Consider the following 21,649-nt stretch of genomic DNA (forward strand, 5'->3'; position numbering starts at 1 on the left):
GAACGGAACGTAGATGACAGCTTCGTCCCGGATAACGGTGAGCGGTTGATGAGCGCGAGCAAGTCCCCCAGCAAATGGGCATGACGCATGCGCACATCGCGCAGGGCTTGAGAGCGTGAATGCTGCCTTCACGTGCAGCTAAATTATTAGGGGAGATGAGAGCGTTACCGGGGGCTGCTCGGAATAGATAACACTCGTAGGGGCATTTCACTCCAATATTGCTATTCTTTTGCATGAGATAGGTTTTGAATAAACTACATTTACAACTGAAGCGATTAGAATACATTTCTTCACGTTTTATGGAGCACCATTAGTTGTGGTGTTGTTTTGAAATTTAGTTTTTAACCTTTTATCCACGATACTCAGTTTGTCAATGCAGTTCTAAAATACAGTCACCAAAAACCCCTTTACCAACAGGATTCATATTTACTCAATAAAATGCTGGAAATATTTAGAACTCTGAAAGCCCCAAACAACGAGTTCACTTTAGGGCATCAGAAATTCACTTTGCAGCTGCCTTTCAAAGTAAAAGCTTACTTTCTACTAAAAATGTTCCTTGGTCATATACTGCTAACGAATATCTGGATCATAATAACACAAGCACAAATATGCTAACATAATATCAATTATGTACAATCATTCCGAAATAGTCAAATAAAGAAAATGATTTACCCCCAACCTTTACTATGGCATGTAGTATGCACATCCGGGGTAGAGTTCAGAACATTTCTATGGTGGCCACATGCTTGTCGGCAGTGCAGTTGTGAACTACATTATTGAAATCTGTCTGCAGTCACCCAAGAACCCTCAGAATGAAGGACACACCGCTGTCTAACTGCGAGCGGGATTTCTTGCTCAAAGCGATCGAAGAGAAAAAGGTGAGCTGGTTTCTGATCATTTTGCACTTAAAAAACTGACGACAAAATACATGTTGCACAAACGGAAAACCATACCGATGTAGAATAAATAAGCTTTCTGTGTATCGTGAATTTATTAAATACACGCCGGAAACTATAACCAAATACTACAGTCAAATTAGAAATAGAAAGTTCTTCAGTGGGTGTGGTTCATGAATGTCTGCTTTGGAGGCTTTGTTGTTAGAGTTTCACCTGTCGTCTCCCTGCAGCGTCTGGATGGACGACAGACCTACGACTACAGAAAGATGAAGATCACATTTGGGACTGACTATGGATGCTGCTTTGTGGATCTGGGAAAAACCAGGTGAAGCGAATGCTAGATATGTTAAGTCAAGTGTTTAGCTTTTTCTACATCACCCCGTTGCTGTTCAACCCTCCTCATGAATATTTCCCCAAACTTTGCTCAATTAACTTTAGAGTTGGCTATAAAGGATTTTTTTTCTGTACAGTTTGACAGCTTAATATACAGCGTTTCTGTTTTTGCGCCATTCTATCAGATTGGGAATTCAACATGTCTTGTGCATTATTTCATAAACTTTGTCCCATCAACTTTCACGTTTATAATACACGTTAAAATAAAGGGATGGGATAAACAACGCTTGTCTGCGAGGCACTGATATTGTGCAAAATTGAAGCGAGCACTTGCCCATGTCATGCACCCACACTCGTATGCATTTTTTAAAATTTAAAAACACCATGAAGTTATATATTTTTTGTGTTAATGGAGTATCAATGTGCTGTACTCTTCAGGGTCATGGCCCAGGTGTCATGTGAGCTGGTGACTCCTAAAGAAAATCGACCAAACGAGGGAATCATGTTCTTCAACATCGAGCTGTCACCCATGGCCTCACCAGCATTTGAACAAGGCAGGTGCGGAAAAAAACCTTTTTAGTTTTTATGTATTAAACTAGAACTGTGTCTGAGACATAGTTAATTTGCTCCAACTGTTTGTGCAGAGAGTGTAAATCATCTGTGGTGGTTTTTTTTTTTTCTTCTCTCCAGACAGTCTGAGTTGTCAGTGAAGTTAAACAGACAGCTAGAGAGATGCTTGAGGAACTCCAAGTGCATTGATACTGAGTCCCTGTGTGTGGTGTCTGGAGAAAAGGTGACACACACATACACACGTAAAATAAAAGAAGAGAGAAGAACCGTATAATGATGATGTGTGTGTTCAGGTGTGGCAGATCAGAGTGGACGTTCACATGTTGAATCATGATGGGAACCTGATGGATGCTGCCAGCATCGCTGCCATCACCGCTCTGTGCCACTTCAGACGTCCTGATGTCGGCATCCAGGGAGATGAAGTCACAGTGGTGAGTCAGCAACAAACGCAGCAGGTGGTGTCTCCGCATCGCTGAATCTACTGGGGAAAGCCTGACGTTCCAAACACCAAACTGCTCCATTATCTGAATTTCTTTGATGATGCCCACAGGGAATATACTGTGCCAAATTTCCTGCTTTAATTCCAGTGACCACTCTTTTTTTTATGTCAGTGTCAATACATACTGTCAAAACACCTCACCTATGTTGCACCACATATTTTTCATACTTTGTGGTTGTAATTCAGTTTTTTTCCTTGTGCTCCCTTAGTACAGTCCAGAGGAGAGAGACCCTATTCCTCTGAGCATCTATCACATGCCCATCAGTGTCAGCTTCTCCTTCTTCCAACAAGGGTAAGGCATCACATTTAAATACAAGACGGAATCTTTTTCTGTGCAAAGTACTGAGTAGGTAAGAGTTTTATTTGAGGGGTGCTCACCCATGTGTATTCAACCCTAACCCAAAGCTACGGCCTACAAATGAATCATACAGTTGAATCGACGCCTCTCTAAAACAGTTTCAACAAAAACTAATAGTTTTAGCTAGGTGTACCTAATAAACTGGCATCTAAGTGTATAAAGCAAACAATTATTATAATAATAAAAGTATCCAGCAGACTAATTGAAGCTCGGCAGTCAGTGGATGAACGTTAGCCTTCATCATAGCAAGCGTTCTTCCTTCTCGCTCTGCAGAACCTACCTGCTGGTCGACCCTTGTGAACGGGAGGAGCGGGTGATGGACGGCTTGCTGATGATCGCCATGAACAAACACAGAGAAATCTGCTCCATTCAGTCCAGCGGGGGCATCATGTTGCTTAAAGAGCAGGTAAAAAGAGTCATGATAATACTGCGCTGTTGATTTTGGTTTGATTTTGATGGAGATCAATTGTTTTCTAAAAAAATGTCACTCGATTCACTGTGGAGCTTCGCAAACGCCCGTGTTTGCTGGGCGAGGTGCTCTGTAAAACACACACGAAAGATACAATGATGAAGTGAAGTTTTAACAAAAAGAAAAAACCTATTCACGTGAGAAAAATACTAAAATGTTAACACCAGTATATCTTTTGTGTGTGCTGTTGAAGGTTATGAGATGCAGTAAAATAGCCAGCGTTAAAGTGTCTGAAATCACAGACCTCCTCAGCAAAGCCCTGGAGAACGACAAGAAAGCAAGGTGAGCAGTGACATCACATAACCACACGCCAGCATTGTGCAAGTGACCTCTGTTGTTGCCGTTAGAAGATATACAAGAACTCTGTATTTTCACGTTTTCCAGGAAGGAGGGTGGTAGTTGTGGTTTTGCGGAGTCCATGCCACAGGAGCGAATCACAGCACTGAAAATGGACGAGACCTCAGTGGAGATGACGGATGTGACGGAAAGAGCCAAAGACATCATCCAGAAAACCGAGGCTCCACCTCAGATGTATCCTTAACTCTGCAATAACGGCAGCATGTCTTAACTTTTTATTCATCACTTTGCCATATTTTACCCACTGTGGCTCCTTAACCGTACATACCAGGGTGCGTTCCCCCGTGGTGCCCGTCCCAGGTGTGGGTCAGGTAGGGCAGGGACTGCAGAACACCTGGGGACTGGAGGAGGAGGATGAAGAGGAAGCAGAAGCAGAAGAATGTGACAACAGTGATGAAGAACAGGAGGAAAAGGTTACAAAGATGGAAGAGGAACAGCATGAAAAGGAGGCGAGCAGAGAAGGTCCGTTAACTTAAAAAACAAAAACAATCTTATGTCAAGTAAAAGTTATATAGGTAGGGTTTCTGTTTCTAAAAGTAGTTTGATAGAGAAAGTGATGCAACAGGTTGGAATCTGATGTCAAACCAGCACGCCGATGTGTATATATACAGTTTATTTGATTCCTATTTAAGCTGAGGTGATATAAGTGATTATTCTGTCAGTATGTTTAATTTTCGTTTTGGCCTACAGGAGATGTGGTTGAGATATCTGACAGTGAAGAGGAGGATGTGGTCATACTTCATCCAGAGACACCAGACAAAACTCCGACGTGCGTGCACCTGTTTTTATATGCACAGCAACTGAGAAGGTATGCATATGTTTTTTTTAAATTTACATAATTTTTCTTGCTCCTAGAAATACAGAAAGCAGGTCCCACCAGAAGGGGGCAGCAGCATCAAAGAAAAGACAGAAAAAAATGAGAGACTGATCCCATGGAGCTTTCTGCAGCCAGAGATCTGCATATCTGCAGCAGTGCCAGACACTGCAGCACCTCCTCATAACAAAGACCCCCATTCTGGCTAAAATGACCCCAAAATGCCATGGGTGAGGATTGGGATCAAATACGGAACAGAAACACTTCCAAGTGTTGGATTTTTACACTTAGAACATGGAGTTTACTTCTTGTTTGTAGCCATTTGAACCGATTTAGAAACAGACTGCGCCTACAAATGAATAGAAAAGGAGTTTTAACAATGAAAGGATTTCGGTAGTAGTGTTAAATAAAGTATCTTCAACCACTCTTGGAGGTTAAGCAGATGTTTCCATTTCAGTTATGTTCACAAAGTGCTTTATCTTGTTAGGAAAATGGGCTCTGTGGTATTGTATATCAAAATAAAAAGATCACTATAGTAACCTTTATTTTGTGTAATTTTTATGGAACTTCTGCCTCTCACAAATATGTACATATATACGTTTTGTTTGCATTTCTTTTCAGACAGGTAAAATAATCACACTGGTATAAAAGTCAGGTTCCACCAAGATTTGAACTCTGATCACTGGATTCAGAGTCCAGAGTGCTAATCATTACACCATGGAACCCCAGTGACAACGCTGTCTGATGAAAGGAAAGCACTACAGGACTACAGAGAGACTATAATTGTCAACGGTATTGTAATGAGGAGAAATAACACGTAACCGCATCGGTGTAATGGAGTTATATTTTCAACTAAAATACTAACCATGGCATTATTAGCACCACGCTCTAACCAACTGAGCTAACCGGCCAGTTGTCTGATATTAGCATCAATCAGTGAATATTTCCTTGGTGGAGGGATCCACGCATAATTAGCTTGTAACCATTTTTATTTCTGTTCTAAATCTGGATATTTTAACATGGGGGTCTATATCATGATTTTTTGTGACTTTGGTCGACATACTATTACTTTTTTTAGTTGTACTATGACTTTTGTATGCCTTTTTTCGGTATACTATAGAGTGGTCTCACCGACGTCACGATCTCCTTAGTTACGAGGTCTGTCCGCCATGTTGGAGTACATACAGATCCTACATGGCGGCGAGTAAACAAGGAAGTGCGGCGAAAATACCATACTTTGAATCACTGGATAGTGCATCAAAGGTTCGCTACCTGGCCAAATTGAAGGTTATTGGTAACTTGGATCCCTATACGATGAGTGCAGATCGTTTCAGTGCCAATCCTATTTATCTTCCATCGGTAAACTACGCCAACATCTACACGTATCTCGTGAACACCCCCAGTCCTTACACAAGTAGAATATGGGATGTGTGGTTCTATAAAATGGTATAGAATTTGCAGGGTTGAGAAGTCCGGCAGTCCAGTATAATATCTCACTTTTTAATCATTATTTTCGAAAAATTCTGAATCAAACATGGATCGTTCATCGGAAAGTTCCTTTTTCAAATACAGATTTTCCGAGAGTAGGCGCTGCATCTCAGCTTGCATTGCTGCAATCGTGGCCCCACCGAGGTCTGTCTGGTTGGCTTGGTTATTCTTATCCTCGTCCTCATCCTCTGCTGCTGGTGGGCTGTCATATGCATGATCCGAAGTTAAACTCATATCAAGCAATGCTGAGGCTGCATCTATGTGTTTCGCCTGTTGTACACGCTCGACGCGTCTCTGGTACCGACTGCTGTCACGGGCCGATGAAGCTTCGGTAACCTTCTCATGTCCAAGTTTTAGAGACGGAGACCAGTCTGGATTATCGGCATCTTGGAGAGTAGAGGGTTTACCTGAAACAGTTTGTAATAAACATTGAAATACAAGTTTACCGAAGTAGTCTTATCGGATTCATTTATATTTCCTTTTTTAAATACTGTTCACAAACAAATTTGTAAATAAAATCACTTACCACTTGTAAAGTGATCCGCACATACTCTAGTGTACGCCAAATTCCATTCCTTTATATCTCGAGAGATGCGTGACAGCCATTTCTCGCGACGTCGCTTGGACAGCTCCTTCGTGTCATTTCCTTGATGTGTAATGACCGCTGGCAAACAAAAGAATGATTTCTTGTCTCTATCAGCTTTGCTGCCACAACCAAAGACAGCACAAAAGTTCACCATGATCGATAGGTTATGCGACTCAGCCATGCATGCCAGTGGCTTTGTGTGTACTCCAACATGGCCGACAGCTAAACTGTGACGTCACACGAGACCACTCTATACTGACTTTTTAGCTACTTATTTTATTATAATATACTATATTACACACCTACACTGCGATAACCAGATCCAAATAGACCGGTAGCCACAACTCTTTTTGTTGGAGCCATATCAAGCACACTTTGAGGTGCCAGTGTTGGCAAGGCTGGCCTCTGTTAGCAGATACACGTGCCTAACTGCTATGTAATACAGCCAAAAGAAAATGAGGTCCTGCACATGCTGTGTGATTGTTCAGGACTTAATCAAAGGTTTTCTTTTTTGGCTTTTCCTTCATATCTCTCTCTCTCACTCACTCACACTCACTCACTCTCTCGCTCTCGCTCACACACACACAGACACACAATACCACGATTGCCTTCTCAGTCTATTAAAGGACACACAGGGATGCTGTTTGAGATTAAGTCACAGACCTGCGGTTATTCTTGTCCCTTTTATTAAATGTAACAATAATCTCTTCCTAACCATTTACACATCTTTGCAACCATTGCCATCGAAGTAATCCAGCATTTTGCAGAATACCAGTGTCAACTTTCTTTCCACAGGACAATACAAATATTTCCCGTGCCTTTCAAAGTGAGTTTATAAAACCTAACGTTTCATTGTGTGGGTGTGTATGTGGTTGTTTATACAGTATGTGTGTTAAGGATGTATTTTTTTCTGATTGCTTTGATGGGATGCGGTTATCCAACAGCAAACATCCCCAATGTGTGTTTGTTAATGTGTTCAGGAGGGATGGTTGTGATGGTTTTGGTTTGTTAATCTTATTCTATATACATTATGCAGTTTGTTTGGATTGCATTTTTTTCTAGAATGTACTTTTTGTTGTTGACAAATTCAGAAAACAAGTGGTGCTTTTAGTTGTAGACTTTGTGTATTCATCTCAAGAAACATGTAATCGCAATGAAAAGAAAAAGACAATTGTTGCAGGTGCATGAAGAGATTGTGTTATTATATGCATCGTCCTCCATGGTCTCTCTTTTTAGGTTAGTCATGTAATCGGATCTGCTTTGTATTTGATGCTATGGGAAACAGCAAGAGATATGAGAGAAACAGGAACATGTATGGACCCGATGTTTACATCTACTGTAGTTCCGGTATATAAGCAGAAGTTGTCTTTTTACATTTAAAAGCATTGAGCAGACAGTACTGATCAGTTAAACTGAGATAACGTCTAATCTGTATTGTATTGTGACCAATAAGAGGGGCTGGTTTGGGACGATTTCTAAAAGGATTTCTTACCCTAAAGGGGAGATGGCATCAGTGTGTTTCCCTCCTCCAGACCCTGGCCTGAAGACTCAGGTCAGTTCTCAAATGACCAGGGTGGATGAAATGACAGACCAGCTGCTGAAGACCAGTGAACGTGATGAGCATGTGAAGACACATGCGCATCACTGGGATAGGAGACTAATGAAATTAAAGAGATGTTTTTCAGGTTAGAGGACTGGAGAGGAGAATGGAGTAAATCCTGAAAACTAAAGGAGTAGACTGGTCATGACATTTTATCATAGCTCTCTGGTCTATAAAGAGGATGTTGTCTGACCTTTACAAATGGCAAAAATAAAAATACCTGAGTAATAGAGTTAAAGCTGAATCATAACAGTGCAGTGCCCTTGCTCAAGGACGATTTTCAAATTGGCTAGCATGCTAACATATAGTTCTACATATCTAGTTTGCAAAATAACATTCAGGTAACTTTATATTGCACTTCTTAACATTCTGCATCTCACAGTAAATACTTGCTGTCAGATTAATAACAACAATATCGACTTACCCTCCAGAGCGAGGACTTATTTAGCTAACGTTACAATTTCAAAAGAAAACAAATAAAAAAATCTGGTAAATTTTCCTGTTCGGTTATTATCTTTATGATTTAGAGTTATATTCAAACCCTAATGCCGTGTTCACACCGGTCGCGTTGATTTTTTGACGCGCGTCGAGATTACATACAAAGTCTATGCACAGACGCGATGAGACTGGCGCGCCGCGATTTTGCGATGGCGCGGCGCGTTGGACGCGTTATTGCAGTGCGGTGGACGCGTTGGACGCCGCAAAATCGCCAACGCGCGAGTTGAAATTTTTCAACTTCAGCGACATAATCGCGTGACGCTGTGGCGCGATAGCCTATCAGCGTTGAGTTGCTCCCCCTGTCATCACTGGCTTTCTGCCGTTGTTGAATCAGGAAATAAATCCTGTAGCCGTCTGTGTTCACCCAGAGCGCTACGATACCTCATATCAACAGAGACCGGACCAAACTATGTGTATGCATGTGTGTGTGTAAACCATACGGTACAAACAATGAATAGACGCTGCCGTATTTACGTCTACGTGACGTTATTGAGTGCTGGTGGAGCTGCTACGATGTTAGCATAGCCTAGCACCGATCCATCAGAGCTCCATTGAGAAGACCAGTAACCTACAAATCGGCATCATTACGTCGTTATTTCGGAGTCCCTTTTTGTCGGAGAAGACAAGTACAAATCGGCATCATTACGTAGTTATTTCGGAGTCCCTTTTTGCTCCCTGAGCACACTGAGGACCACTGTGAGCAACATCAGATGTGCACGCTGTGGCCACACACCAGTATCACACCTGTTCAAAACCTTGGATCATAGCAAGTTACATGGCTTATTAAAAGAATCAAATTACAGCAGCAATTTTCACTAGTTTACTTTTAATATAAGTGATTTGACAAACTTTAAAGGAAAAAGACAAAAATCTTGTTGTTCATGAGATGTGTAGTATGTTTTATGTGAGAGTCCTGCTTGGCCATGGGAAGAGTCTTGCTTTGGCCTGTGTGAGGTCCTGTTCTGGAAGAAATGATACATATGTGGCAAGAGTGAACAGTTCACTAGTGGTGTATAGTAACGAAGTAGAAATACTTCGTTACTGTACTGAAGTCGTTTTTTTGGATATCTGTACTTTACTTTACTACTTAACGTTATGTTTCTATTGACTTTTACTTCACTACATTTTGCAAAGAAAACTGATACTTTTACTCCGATACATTTCCCCTGAAACCTTCGTTACTTGCTACAAAATCAAATCTATCTTTAGAAAAGAAATTAATCACGAGACCAGCGTCGGGGACTGTGGTGGAACAGAGACTGCAAGCAAGCAGGTTTGGTGAATCAGTGGTCCTAGCTTGCAAGTTAAATCATTGGTTAATTACGTAAATGCACAATTGCAAACAAGTGCTCTGAAAGCCGCGGCGTTTTGATTCCCAGTGATGCCCAGGATGCTATATGCTATAGCTAGCGGGCGACTACATGAGTAGAATTCCACTCTACGATGACTGATGACTGATTTCATGATGGAAGCAGAAATGGAAGCACCTGCTACTCCCGAAACAAACGACGGTGGTGACGAAGACCAACACCAGTGGATCGCAAGCGAGTTAGTGAGCTGAGGGAGTGTTGACAGTTGTGCAGCACTAGTTGGCTAACGTTAGCTATAGCTAGCCACCATACCATAGGATTGACGGGAGTCGAGAGGGCGCAGCATTAGCATTAGCGTTAGCATTAGGGAAATCCTTCCCAGCTGTGCGCAAGCTGTCTGTTTCTCAAAACACTGACCTGATGCATCAAGTGGATATTTTTTGCAGAACACATTATGCATTTGCCCTCTACATCCTCTAGTTAATTCACAGGGATGCACAGGAATGCAGTCCTTGGTGTAAGAAGGAGGAAGGTTGATGTGAACATGTGAATTGTAACCTCTCACACGTAGTCCAGATACCCTTTCACTTTTCACAATCATGTTCTCTCCAAGCATAGTGGTAAGTTTCAGTTTCACAGGGTAGGCGTCTGCTTGTAGCTCATTGCTTGTCTCCTTGTTGATGAAGATGCTGTCACTTTGAGTGTCTAGTAATGCGTAGACAAGCTGTTCCTTGGATGGGTTTTCAGCAGAGGACACCCACACAGGAACGATCATGGAAGTGCTGCCCGACTGACTACCTCCAGTGACGCTGAGTGCTGTGGCTGCCATGGTTTCATTTACAGTGTTTGGAGCTGTGTTAGCAAAGAATACAGACCTTTCTCTACCATCACGTCTTCTGTAGTTCTCATCGTGGAGACAGGTAGGGTGCCTTCCCTTACATATATCACAAGAATGGCAGTGATGACATTCCTTGGCACTGGGACCTGGTTTCACACATCCATAACACAGCTTGGTATCGTTCGCGTATGCTCGTCGATCCTCAAGGGACTTTTCTTTGAAGTCAGGGCACTTGGGAAGTTGATGCTTGTCATCTTTGCACCACATACAGGGGGACCTTGGTTTTCCATTGTTTAATGTTGACTTGTCACTGTTCATGGCAGTTTGAGTGATGAAAACATTGGCTTTGTTTCCCTTTGTTTCCTTTATGTATCCTTTGTCATAAGATGAGTTGGATGAGTGAAGAGCATATAGGGAAGTGACTGGGTTGCATGCTATCTCTGCTTCTAAAGACACAAAGTTAGTGAAATCCTCAAAAGTGGGAAACTCTTTTCCTTCCATGAAGGCTATTGTAACCAGACGATTCCAACTTGATGCTAACCAGTCAGGAACCTTTTGTATTAGCTTTACATTTTCTTCGCAGTCACTTAATATTTCTAAACCCTTCACATGGGGTGTGGCTTGGAGACAGGCACTTAGGAAGTCCGAGAATGTTCTTAACCCTTCAGCATCCTTGGGCTGAAGTTTTGGCCATTTTGACAGCTTGTCCCTGAAAGCTCTTTGGATGACAAAGGGCTGACCGTAGCGTTAGTTGAGCTTATTCCATGCGTCTCTATATGCCTCATCATCATTGCGATAGAATGTGCCTTCGACACATTCATGAGCAGGGCCACTGACGTATTTCTTTAGGTAATACAGTTTATCAGCTGAAGAAATACCCTTTCGGTCAACAAGTGACATGAACGAAGCCCTCCATTCAATGTACAGGATTGGGTCTCCACTAAATACTGTGGGCGTTGGCACTGGGAGTCTGTTTATGGCTATGCTGTCTTGGATTGCTTGGGCTAGACAGGACATGTCATTAGCGGGCGCTGGTGTCACAACGTGAGGGTTTTGATGGCATATAGCAGGGTTGAAAGGAATGTTGGGGGATCTGTTGTTCTGCTGAATGGACTATCAGTTTCTTGTCTGATTTCTCTGTCGTAGATCTCCAGTCTAGCACGAGCAACCTCCATATCTCTTTCTACTTGTAGATGCTTTAATTCAGACGTCTGCATTTCTAATTCCTTCCTATGGTTTTCCTCCATTATCCTTATTTTTCCCTTTGCTTTCTTTCTTCTTGCAGTATTTTATACTGAGCCTCCTTTGCAGCGAGCTCTGCGGCTGCATCAGCCCTTTTTGCAGCTGTGATCATTGACTCAGAGTGGTGACTGTCACTTGACTGAGAAGCAGTGCCATATACAGAGTAGGCATAGTCGTGGGCATATAACTGATGGAGACGGTGCCTTTCACGTACTACATCATAATCGCCATCTACTGTTGATAAGCATTCATGGACTATCTTCACAACGTTTTTAGTCACAGCCTCACATACATCAATCTTGCGTCTCAACTCAGTAGATGGTGTGGCACGCTCTCTTATTTCACTGTAAGCTCTCATGACATCATCCATTCCCTCTTCAATGTTGTCTGCTATTGTAGACAATTCAGTGACTGATATGTCTTTCTTTAAATTTTCTTTGGATGTTCTGATTTTGATTTTCCATTGATCATAGAGGTTTATGAGTCTTTTTTCCCTTTTACTCAGTTCCTCCTGTTGGTAAGCATGCATTTTCTCTGTTTGCACACTATGACGTTCTGATCGCCGTGGTAACGTTAATACATTAGCATCATCCATTTCAAGTTGAAGCTTAGCTAGTTGTTTTTCCTTACATTCAATTTCTTCCTTTAATTCTTGCTTCGACATGACTTCATAATCATCCAGATGTAGTAAGCCTCTAATTCCTTGGATTTCCGTTTGTAGCTTATATATCTGATCCTTTATGGCAGGGATTCCCAAAGTGGGGTGCGCGCACCCCTGGGGGTGCGCGAGCTGCCTCTAGGGGGTGCGCGAGAGGAAAAGTGTAATGGCGGTCTGATGGTGTAATAATATTAAATATAAAAAAAAAATGTAATTTTAATTTAAAAGCTGTCAGGTGGGACATCTGAAGCTATCAGTCGTAAAAGAGGAGAGGGACAGAGAGAGAGAGAGGAATCGGAGGCGAGGGGAACGGAGAGGTGCAGCACAGACACATCGGGAGCACATCGGCCCATCGCGGAGTCAAGGTGAAAAAAGAGGAAACGAGAGTGAGCATCAGACTGGGAAAAAAAGAGGAAATATGATGAAAAGTATGTGTGTCTGGGCTTCACTTGGATTGGCAACGCAGATTCCCCAAAGCCACAGTGCGTGGTGTGCAGTGAGGTTCTGGCTAACAGTCTGAAGCTCTTATTTACGTCGCCACCTGAACACCAAGCATGCCAGTGCAAGTCAAAAGCCCCTTACATTCTTTATATCCAAATTGGAGGAGTTACAAAACAGCCAAAACAACTGGAGTCTCATTCATGTGTTGGTCTATAAATGACGCACTACGGGCTTCATATCTGGGTACAGAATAGCGAGAAAGGGGCTACCGCACACAATCACTGAAGACGTGAGCTTGCCAGCTGCCAGAGAGATGGTGGAATGTATGATTGGGGAGAAAGAAGCAAAAAAGTTGGACATGATCCCGGTGTCCAACAACACTGTGTCGCGCCGCATCGATGCTTTGTCCGAAGACATCCTGGCTACATTAGTCGCTCATTAATTGTAAATTAAATGTGATAATCTGCCTCTGAGCCTGTGCGTGTGCCCTCGCGATCCGTATTGCTCTTTAAAAGTGACGCCTTGTGTCACTGAAAGTTATTGAAACTTTGTTGCAGTGTTTCAGGGCGTTTTCACACCTTCAGTTCGTTTGCTTTGTTGCAGTTGCTCCTTTGTTCGGTTTGTGTTCACACTGCAACATTTAACAGCGGACTAAATATTGTAAACAAATGCCACGCGCGAGCAAACTGTTCTCTCATTGGTCCGATTCTTATGCGGCTATGAAGGCTTAAAAGGCTCTGTTGCTAATTGTTTTTTTAAGGGGGGGGGGGGGGGGTGCGCGAACCCGGTCGGGATGTAGAAGGGGGTGCGCGGCCTAAAAAGTTTGGGAACCGCTGCTTTATGGCATCCATATTGAACGTAGTTTTCCTTACCGCTTCTGTTGACCATCATGCTAAGTGCTGCAGCTCGCTGTTCTGTGGCCGTGCCGTCTTTGTTCCACAAGCAGCGGAGTGTAGCAGGTGAAGGTGAAGTTCTTACTGTAGCATCCCGGCTGAATAATGGTCTGTAGTCTTGAACTGATGGTCCATAAGTCTTTAATGAATCACTCCTTGAACACACCGTAAGAACTTGTGCCTATATCGGCCAGGTGCTAAAACAATAAAACCGTATCCATCTTCCTTGTTAAATTACTTTTTCCGTCCTTTCAGTGACTTTTCTAACGGCTTTTTAACTGCTTTCCGGTTACTTCCGGTTACTTCCGGTTTTTATACCTTCAGAATAAAAGCGCAACAGGAAATGCACCGACTGCAGTGACGAAACATCCAAAATAAAAGACATAAAAAAGGAACAATCTATTTAAATACACTACACATTCTCAGAGGTCCTTTACATGCAGTTTGTTCTGTGCAATCAGTCTTTGGAAAATGGCATTCATACAGTTTTATTTGGATAGAAGTTAGAATCATAGGTTGAAGTTGTGTATACTTAGAGCCAACATCACCACTCCATGAGGTATTGGAACAGTGTCAAGAGTATACACCCATTTTACAATGACCAGCAAATAAACGCTGACAGTGGAGTGAGACCAGATTCCAGTGATTTTGTGAGCAACAGTATAGTAGAGAAAGGGGTTCTTACTATCCCTTGTTAACAGGAATCTCTTTGCACAACAAACCTCAAAAGGCTCAGAAAAAACACAAAAACAATCATTGAACAGTCAAATTTGCACTGTTGTGAAACTATACATATATTCTCAGGAATTTAGCTGCAAACACTGTCACCATATAACAGAAAAAAAAATTAAAAATACAGCTCAAACTCACTGACAAACTGAAAAGCACATCTCTCACGAAGGATACGTTTGGTGTTCTTTATCTCCACGCAGTTGTAGAAAACTGCTACATTCAATCATTCATCATGCGAGTAAATTGCAGGTGAAGGGAATGGGCTGATGATAAATGCTGGGAGATCAAGTTCTGCAGTTTTGTTTCTCCCTGCTGCTAGTCACAACAAAACAGCCAATTTAAAATTATTTAAATAGTGTTTGTGCGACTTCTGTCTAAGTGCTTTTGGTTGCCGTTTTCGGATTTTTGATATTCCTTGGATAGCAAAGCCACCAGCCATGCACTGCGACACAACTCAGCAGCAGTCAGACAGGTTGGGACACTTTAGTCACCAGTACCTGGGTGGCTTACAAACAAAGAGTCTGAAACTTGATGGTGTCTACAGAGCAGTATTTGAGCAATGGAGGTTATTCTGCTCTTGCTTTGTGCAGGAAAGCTTAACAGATAGCTAACAGTAAATCCTTTCAATAAAGACCCAGGCATCCGTTGAAGAATTTCAGGGCTTTAGTTAGAAGTTCTTAATTTTGTAAAACTGTGGAAACACAATATGAAATATGGCCTTACAAACTGTTCATATACACATACATGAATACATAACAATCCAGCATATAGCCAACATGAAAAAATGTTCGACTAGCTAGCTTCTAAGCTAATATTAACATTGCCGTCAATGGAGAAATGCTAATCGCGATTAGCATTTAATACAACGCAAATACTATATTAACAGAGCAAATAGAATAGAATAGAATATATCTTCTCATGCTTCATGACGAAATACTCACAGACTAAGGTCTCTCAAGGTTACCAAACAGAAGAGGTGAAACATTAGTGCAGCGTGTCCATTCATTAGAATACCAAAACAATGAAGTACTAACTACGGCAAGAGAGGAAGGACAAATGCGAGCATGAAAAGGCAATGACATTCTACAACACAGAAATGTGGGGGTAGAACACTCCCCGCCTGGTATTTTATAATACCACTATATTCCCTCACTGAGGAGCAGTACAACCTCTGTAACAGGTCTTGAATACACCTTAGGGGTACCGTCTCTGATGATCCTGACATTAACTTTCCGAACGCTGCCATCCCGGCTTGGAGTGGTCTCAACAATAAGTCCTGTGGGCCACTCGTTTCTCTTGACTTGAGTGTCTTTTAGGAGTACCACATCTCCAACTTGCAAGTTTGGTCTTTCGGATTGCCACTTCTTGCGAGGCTGGAGGGTCACCAAGTATTCTTGCTTCCAGCGTCTCCAGAAGGTTTCAGCAAGGCTTTGGACTTGCCTCCACTGCTTGTTATAGAGATCCTTGAGATCCATCTTCCCTGACGGAGCAGAAACTGCGTCAGTCTTCTAAGTGAGCAGCATTGCGGGTGTGAAAACTGCTGGCATCTCAGGATCGGAGGACACTGGAACTAGGGGTCTTGCGTTCATGATTGCCATGACTTCAGCCATTAATGTCGCCAGCACTTCATGTGAGAGACGACTGTTCTCCTTCAACAACATGGCGTCTAAAATGCGACGTGCAATACCGATCATCCTCTCCCACACACCTCCCATGTGAGAAGAGTGTGGAGGATTAAAATTCCAGGTGCAGCCTTTGTGTTGCAGGTGGGGTTTCAACTCTAGATCTTCTGAGTTAATCTGCAGTTCTTTGCAAGCTCCAATGAAGTTTGTTCCCCTATCAGAACGCAGTAGTCTCACAGGGCCTCTGATAGTGGTGAATCTCCTCAAAGCATTAATGAAGCTGGAGGTTGTCATATTCTCAATGACCTCAATGTGCACCGCACGCATACTCAGACAGGTGAACATGACTGCCCACCGTTTGGATTCCGCATGGCCACCTCTGGTCCTGCGTGATGAGATGGTCCAAGGCCCGAAAACATCAAGACCAACTTGAGTAAACGGGGGATCAATGGTAAGTCTATCCACAGGTAAGTCTGACATTTTTTGTTCTTCTAACTTTCCTCTTATTTTTTTGCAGGTCACACATTTGTGTATCACACTCGAAACCAATCCCTTACTTCCTGTTATCCACAGTCCAGCTGTTCGAATTGCTTCTTCAGTGAAGTGCCGACCTTGATGAGCAACCTGTTCGTGGTAGTGTCTTACCAGCAGGGTAGAGACATGATGGCTCTTAGGGAGGATGATTGGATGCTTTTCTTCCCAGGACATGTCCGCTGCCGACATTCGGCCTCCTACTCTTAGCAAACCACTGTCATCAACAATTGGGTCCAAGCACTTGAGCCGACTGCGTCTTGAGACTTCGTCTTGAGACTTCGTCTTGAGACTTCGTCTCCCTTTGAGAGGTTTTTTATTTCCTCTTTGAAGAGGTCTTGTTGTACACTTTTCATAATTATGAGTCTTGCTTGAAGGAGTTCATCCTTTTTCCTGCTACCGTCTGAAGTTCGGGAGAAGGTTCTGGCTTTTTGGATGAGCCTAGCTGTTGCATGGGTAAGGGATTTCCAGCTGGAGAACCTTACAAAGCGATGGGAGCCGAGAAGTCCACCTGTAGCTCTTGTAGCATAGGTTGAAACTTGAGGGCGTACTTCTACATCAGTCTCTGGATGTAGAAGGTCAAATATCTCTGGATGTGAAAACTCATCCTTCTCGGGTTTTGTCAGAAAGGCTGGACCTGAAAACCAGTTGGTGTCTTTCAGAAGAGCAGCGGGAACAGACCTAGATCCATGATCTGCAGGATTATGGTTGGTTCTGATGTAGTGCCACTGACTTGGGTGAGAGGACTTCCTGATTCTTGTCACTCTGTTGGCCACATATACATAGAAGTTCCTGCATGCATTATGAATGTAGCCCAGTACAATTTTGCTGTCCGTGTAGAACTTGACTGTGTGAATCTCCACATCAATTTCATCCATTATCAGGTCTGCAATCTCCACTGCCAAGACAGCTGCACACAGTTCCAAACGAGGGATAGTGTGTGCAGGACGTGGAGCCAGCTTGGATTTCCCCATGATGAGCCCAACATGGCTGTGTCCTTCTCTATCGATTGCCCTAAGGTAGGCTACAGCTGATATAGCAATAGTCGATGCATCTGCGAAGACATCAATTTCTCTTTGTACAGTAGCAAGTAGAGAAACAGGAATGTAGGTCCTCTGGATCTGGAGCCGCTTAAGTTCCATTAGAGAATCTTTCCAGGCCTTCCACTGGATTTCCTTCTCTACAGGTAGTTGAGTGTCCCAATCATACTCTTCTTTTGAGATATCTCTGACAAGTGCTTTGCCTTGAATCGTGATTGGTGCTACGAACCCCAAGGGATCATAGAGACTGTTGACCGTTGATAGGACGCCCCTTTTAGTGAACGTTTTTTTCTTATCAGACACGCAGAAGGAGAAGCTGTCAGTTTGTAGATCCCATGTGAGGCCTAAACTGCGTTGGAGAGGCAGAGGGTCGGATGACAGGTCTATATCTTTAAGACATTTGGCACGATCTTCAGATGGGAAAGCATCCATAACACTGCTGCTGTTGGATGCTATTTTGTGTAGCCTGATGCTTGACTCGGCTAACATCTCCCTTGTTCTTTTCAGAACATTGATGGCTTCATCCACGGTGGGAAATGAGGCCAGTCCATCATCCACATAAAAGTTTCTCATGACGAACTACTTAGCATCTGTACCATGTTCCTGGTGTCCTTCTTGCGCTGCGCGTCTTAAGCCATAAATGGCCACAGCTGGTGAGGGGCTGTTACCGAACACATGTACTGTCATTCGGTACTCTGTCACTGGTTTTGTGAAGTCGTTACCTTTAAACCACAAGAATCTCAGGAAATCACGGTGATCCTCACAGACTGTGAAACAGTAAAACATCTGTTGAACGTCTGCTGTGACAGAGGTAAACGTTGCTCTGAAAATGCACATGCAACTATGAATCTTCACATCTTTGATATGTTCACAAAACTATGATACTCTCTCTTTGCACACAGATTAATTTTTCTAAAAAATTTGAAAAATATATCTTCAGGAGTGTGGACTGCTGCTAAACAGAAGTGTCTGCTAATACGCAGCTAAGAAGTTTGGTAATCAGAAAACGGCAAAGTCTTTCCAAAACAAAATCAAATTGGTGTATGTGCAATTGTTTTATGTGAAGGGAGAATTGATGATCAATATTAACAAATATGCAAAGAAGAGTCACAGTGAAATAGAGCCTAAGGCAGCAGATCAACTATATAAAGGAAAAGAACAGATCACATTAAAATAAACTTAAATATAGAAATGTCTTTCTCAAATGCGCCACAGAAACACGCAGAGAGTGCAGGCGTTCGGAGTTTCACACTGAGAGAGGTGTACAGCACCGTGAGACACATTTCCTGCCGGCCTAGGTGATTTTTCAGTAAAGGAAAAATCAGATGCCCTGATGGTTCCTGTTTTTGCAGAGAGTATGCGAAACATGTCTTTTGTGTTGACACAGCACAGTTGTCTTTGGGAACTGATTTCAGGTCTGTCAAAAATGAAATCTCAATTTGTCAAAATGTGGAAAAAATGTATTTGTATAAATCTGTACAAATGCAAAAGTCTGTTTTTAGGGAGGAGTATCTAATGGATAAGAGGTTAAAGTTGTATTCTTGAGAACATTCTGTTTAATCCTTTTTTATCCAAATGCAAAATAATTTTTTAATGGCTTGGTGGATGAACTTTGTGTGCATCCATTTCAGTGATGTATGATGATAATGACATATATCTATATATATTCTCTGTAGAAGGCAATGAGGCAACTGATGAAGTAGGGTGCGAGTAGCTCAGATCACACTCCGCTAATTTAAATATTATCGCTACAAATTCACTGTGATACTGCCAATTTCAAGCCTTTGCCATTGTTCCCCCTCTGTGAACGCCTGCTTAGCAGACGATCAAACATGTTCGCCTCCAGCCAGTACACCATCTTCTCTCCCTCCTCGTAAGCCTCTTCAGCAGCTGGTGGTTTCCAGGAGCTGCTTGGCCGCTGAGGCTTCTTCGCTACCAGAGTTGGTCTTCTCGTTGACCACTGCTCTGGCTGTTGGTTTCTCCTTGCGTTTGATCTTGAACACATCCCACCTCTCAGGCAATAGACCCTTGTTGAAAATGATCGACGTCAGCCAGGAGACGAGCAGGATAGACAAGAGCGAGGTGACCATGATAGTGGTGCGGAAGGGGAAATACTGGGTTAGCTTTCCCTCGTCATCCATACGGCAGCCAGGGAACTGGATGGCAGGCGGGAGGCCAATGAGGGGCTCGCCGCTCAGTAACCTCAGGATGATTCCCATCAGGTAGCCCAGGGTAGCTCCATAGCCGTTGGACACTTTGAAGAAGAGGACGCAGACCAGCTGAGGGAACATGATGGTGTAGGACATGTCCACCCCCACAAGCCAGAAGACCAGGACACTGCTGTCCAGAAAGGTGAGGGCAGTGCCAATCAGACCCACCACCACCACTGAGATACGGATCACCCACTGCATCTCACGGTCTGACGCCTGCAGGAGCGGAGAGAATGACAAGAAGAAACACAAAGAGAGTTAAGTTGCACCTTGTTATAGTAACAATCATTTGGTCTTCAGACCTTCTGGGTGTGGCTGTGTCACAGCGGGTTGTCACTTAACAGTAGATCGGCAGTTCGATCCCCGGCTCCTCCAGTCATTGTGTCGACGTGTCCTCCATTGGTAAGATACTGAACCTCAAATTGCTCCCGAAAGTGTGCCAGCAGTATGTGTGAGTGTGTGAATGGGTATTAGGTTGAATCTTAAAGAGCACCTTGTATGGCATATCTCATACTCTGTGTACATCACTGTATGAACGTGTGTGTGAATGAGTAAATGTTGGCATGTAGTGTAAAGCGCTTTGAGTGGTCGGAAGACTAGAAAGGCCCTTTATAACTGCAAGTCCATTTACCAAGAGATCCGCTCACAAAGACACAGTACCAAAGTTACAGCACTACAAGAACATTCCTTGGGGGCGTAATAATGAAATCGATTGTTGTAATAGAGCAAACATACACAAGACTCTGTGTAAAACAGTGAACATACTGTACAGACTTTACAGTACAGTTATTGTAAAGTCAATAACTTGTGTTGCTGCCTCCAGCTTGTGTTGTGAGTCCAGTCTCTGTGGAATTCACATGATTTGATGGTTAATCAACCTTTAAATTACATATTCAAATGCATCAAATTAAAGATTTTTAAATGTTGTTCGGTCCGTGACTATGATAGGATCAGATTACAAGGAATAACATTAACATTTTGTTACACAGTTTGGAGCCTTCAAACTTTAAACCCTCTTTTCTCAACAGTAGTATTCAGTATTTGGTTACAGATATGCACAACGTTTATATTTTTCTCCAAGATTCTCACCTGCTTCCTGAGGATGTTCTTGTATACATTTGAGGAAAACAATGAGGCGGAGGACAGAAGAGCTGAGTCCATGGAAGACATGACAGCAGCAGCTACAGCTCCAATGCCGATGATGGAGATGTAGGGCGGTGTAAGGAACTGCAGGGCGATGGGGAGGATTGAGCCTGCCTGGTTGCGCTCATATGGGGTGGGTAATCCATAACTGGTTGAGTTCCAGTCTGGGAGGAAGGATAGATGAATTCTTGAATTAAGATCAAAGTATTGCGTTATATCTAAGAAACAGATCTTAATTCAAAATGATGAAAAGAAATGTATAAATTCTGATTCATTTTAATGAAAACGACACCATAATCATCGGGCGGATGACACATGAGATTTCATATCTTGCAGAGTGAAAAAAAAAATAAGCGAAAGAACACAAACCACTGTCTAGGGGCTTCAACGTTTTTCAGGCCAAGGACCCCCAAACTGATAGAGAGATGGAGCAGGGACCCCCGACTATATATTGTATGCAATTGTGTTTTATATTAAACTGGGCCTAGTACCGTGTATAAACATACCTCTTTATTGTGCAT

The 21,649-nt window shown here is 42.7% G+C and overlaps 2 protein-coding genes across 4 annotated transcripts in view; one reads left to right on the forward strand and one right to left on the reverse strand.

Annotated features, from left to right (window-relative positions):
- The first annotated feature begins 3 nt into the window (after nucleotides 1–3).
- exosc9 (exosome component 9) lies at nucleotides 4–4,826 on the forward strand. Its single transcript, XM_079278368.1, has 13 exons — nucleotides 4–37; nucleotides 794–878; nucleotides 1,127–1,221; nucleotides 1,668–1,787; nucleotides 1,920–2,022; nucleotides 2,093–2,230; nucleotides 2,508–2,590; nucleotides 2,930–3,062; nucleotides 3,319–3,407; nucleotides 3,510–3,656; nucleotides 3,754–3,944; nucleotides 4,173–4,251; nucleotides 4,338–4,826. Exons 2-13 carry the CDS (start codon nucleotides 813–815, stop codon nucleotides 4,408–4,410), a joined length of 1,317 nt encoding a protein of 438 aa, XP_079134494.1. The 5' UTR covers nucleotides 4–37; nucleotides 794–812; the 3' UTR covers nucleotides 4,411–4,826.
- A 9,496-nt stretch (nucleotides 4,827–14,322) lies between these two features.
- The window catches only part of LOC306784395 (high affinity choline transporter 1-like), a 37,962-nt gene continuing 30,635 nt past the window's right edge, over nucleotides 14,323–21,649 (reverse strand). For all 3 annotated transcript variants that reach the window (XM_079278364.1, XM_079278365.1, XM_079278366.1), the window contains 2 exons: nucleotides 21,075–21,292; nucleotides 14,323–20,201 (listed from right to left, as the gene is read on the reverse strand). In XM_079278364.1, the coding sequence (XP_079134490.1) occupies nucleotides 19,659–20,201; nucleotides 21,075–21,292 (761 nt within the window). In that variant the 3' untranslated portion in view covers nucleotides 14,323–19,658. The remainder of the gene's footprint in view (nucleotides 20,202–21,074; nucleotides 21,293–21,649) is intronic.

Source organism: Melanostigma gelatinosum, assembly GCF_949748355.1.
Source record: "Melanostigma gelatinosum genome assembly, chromosome: 11".
Lineage (NCBI taxonomy): Eukaryota > Metazoa > Chordata > Actinopteri > Perciformes > Zoarcidae > Melanostigma > Melanostigma gelatinosum.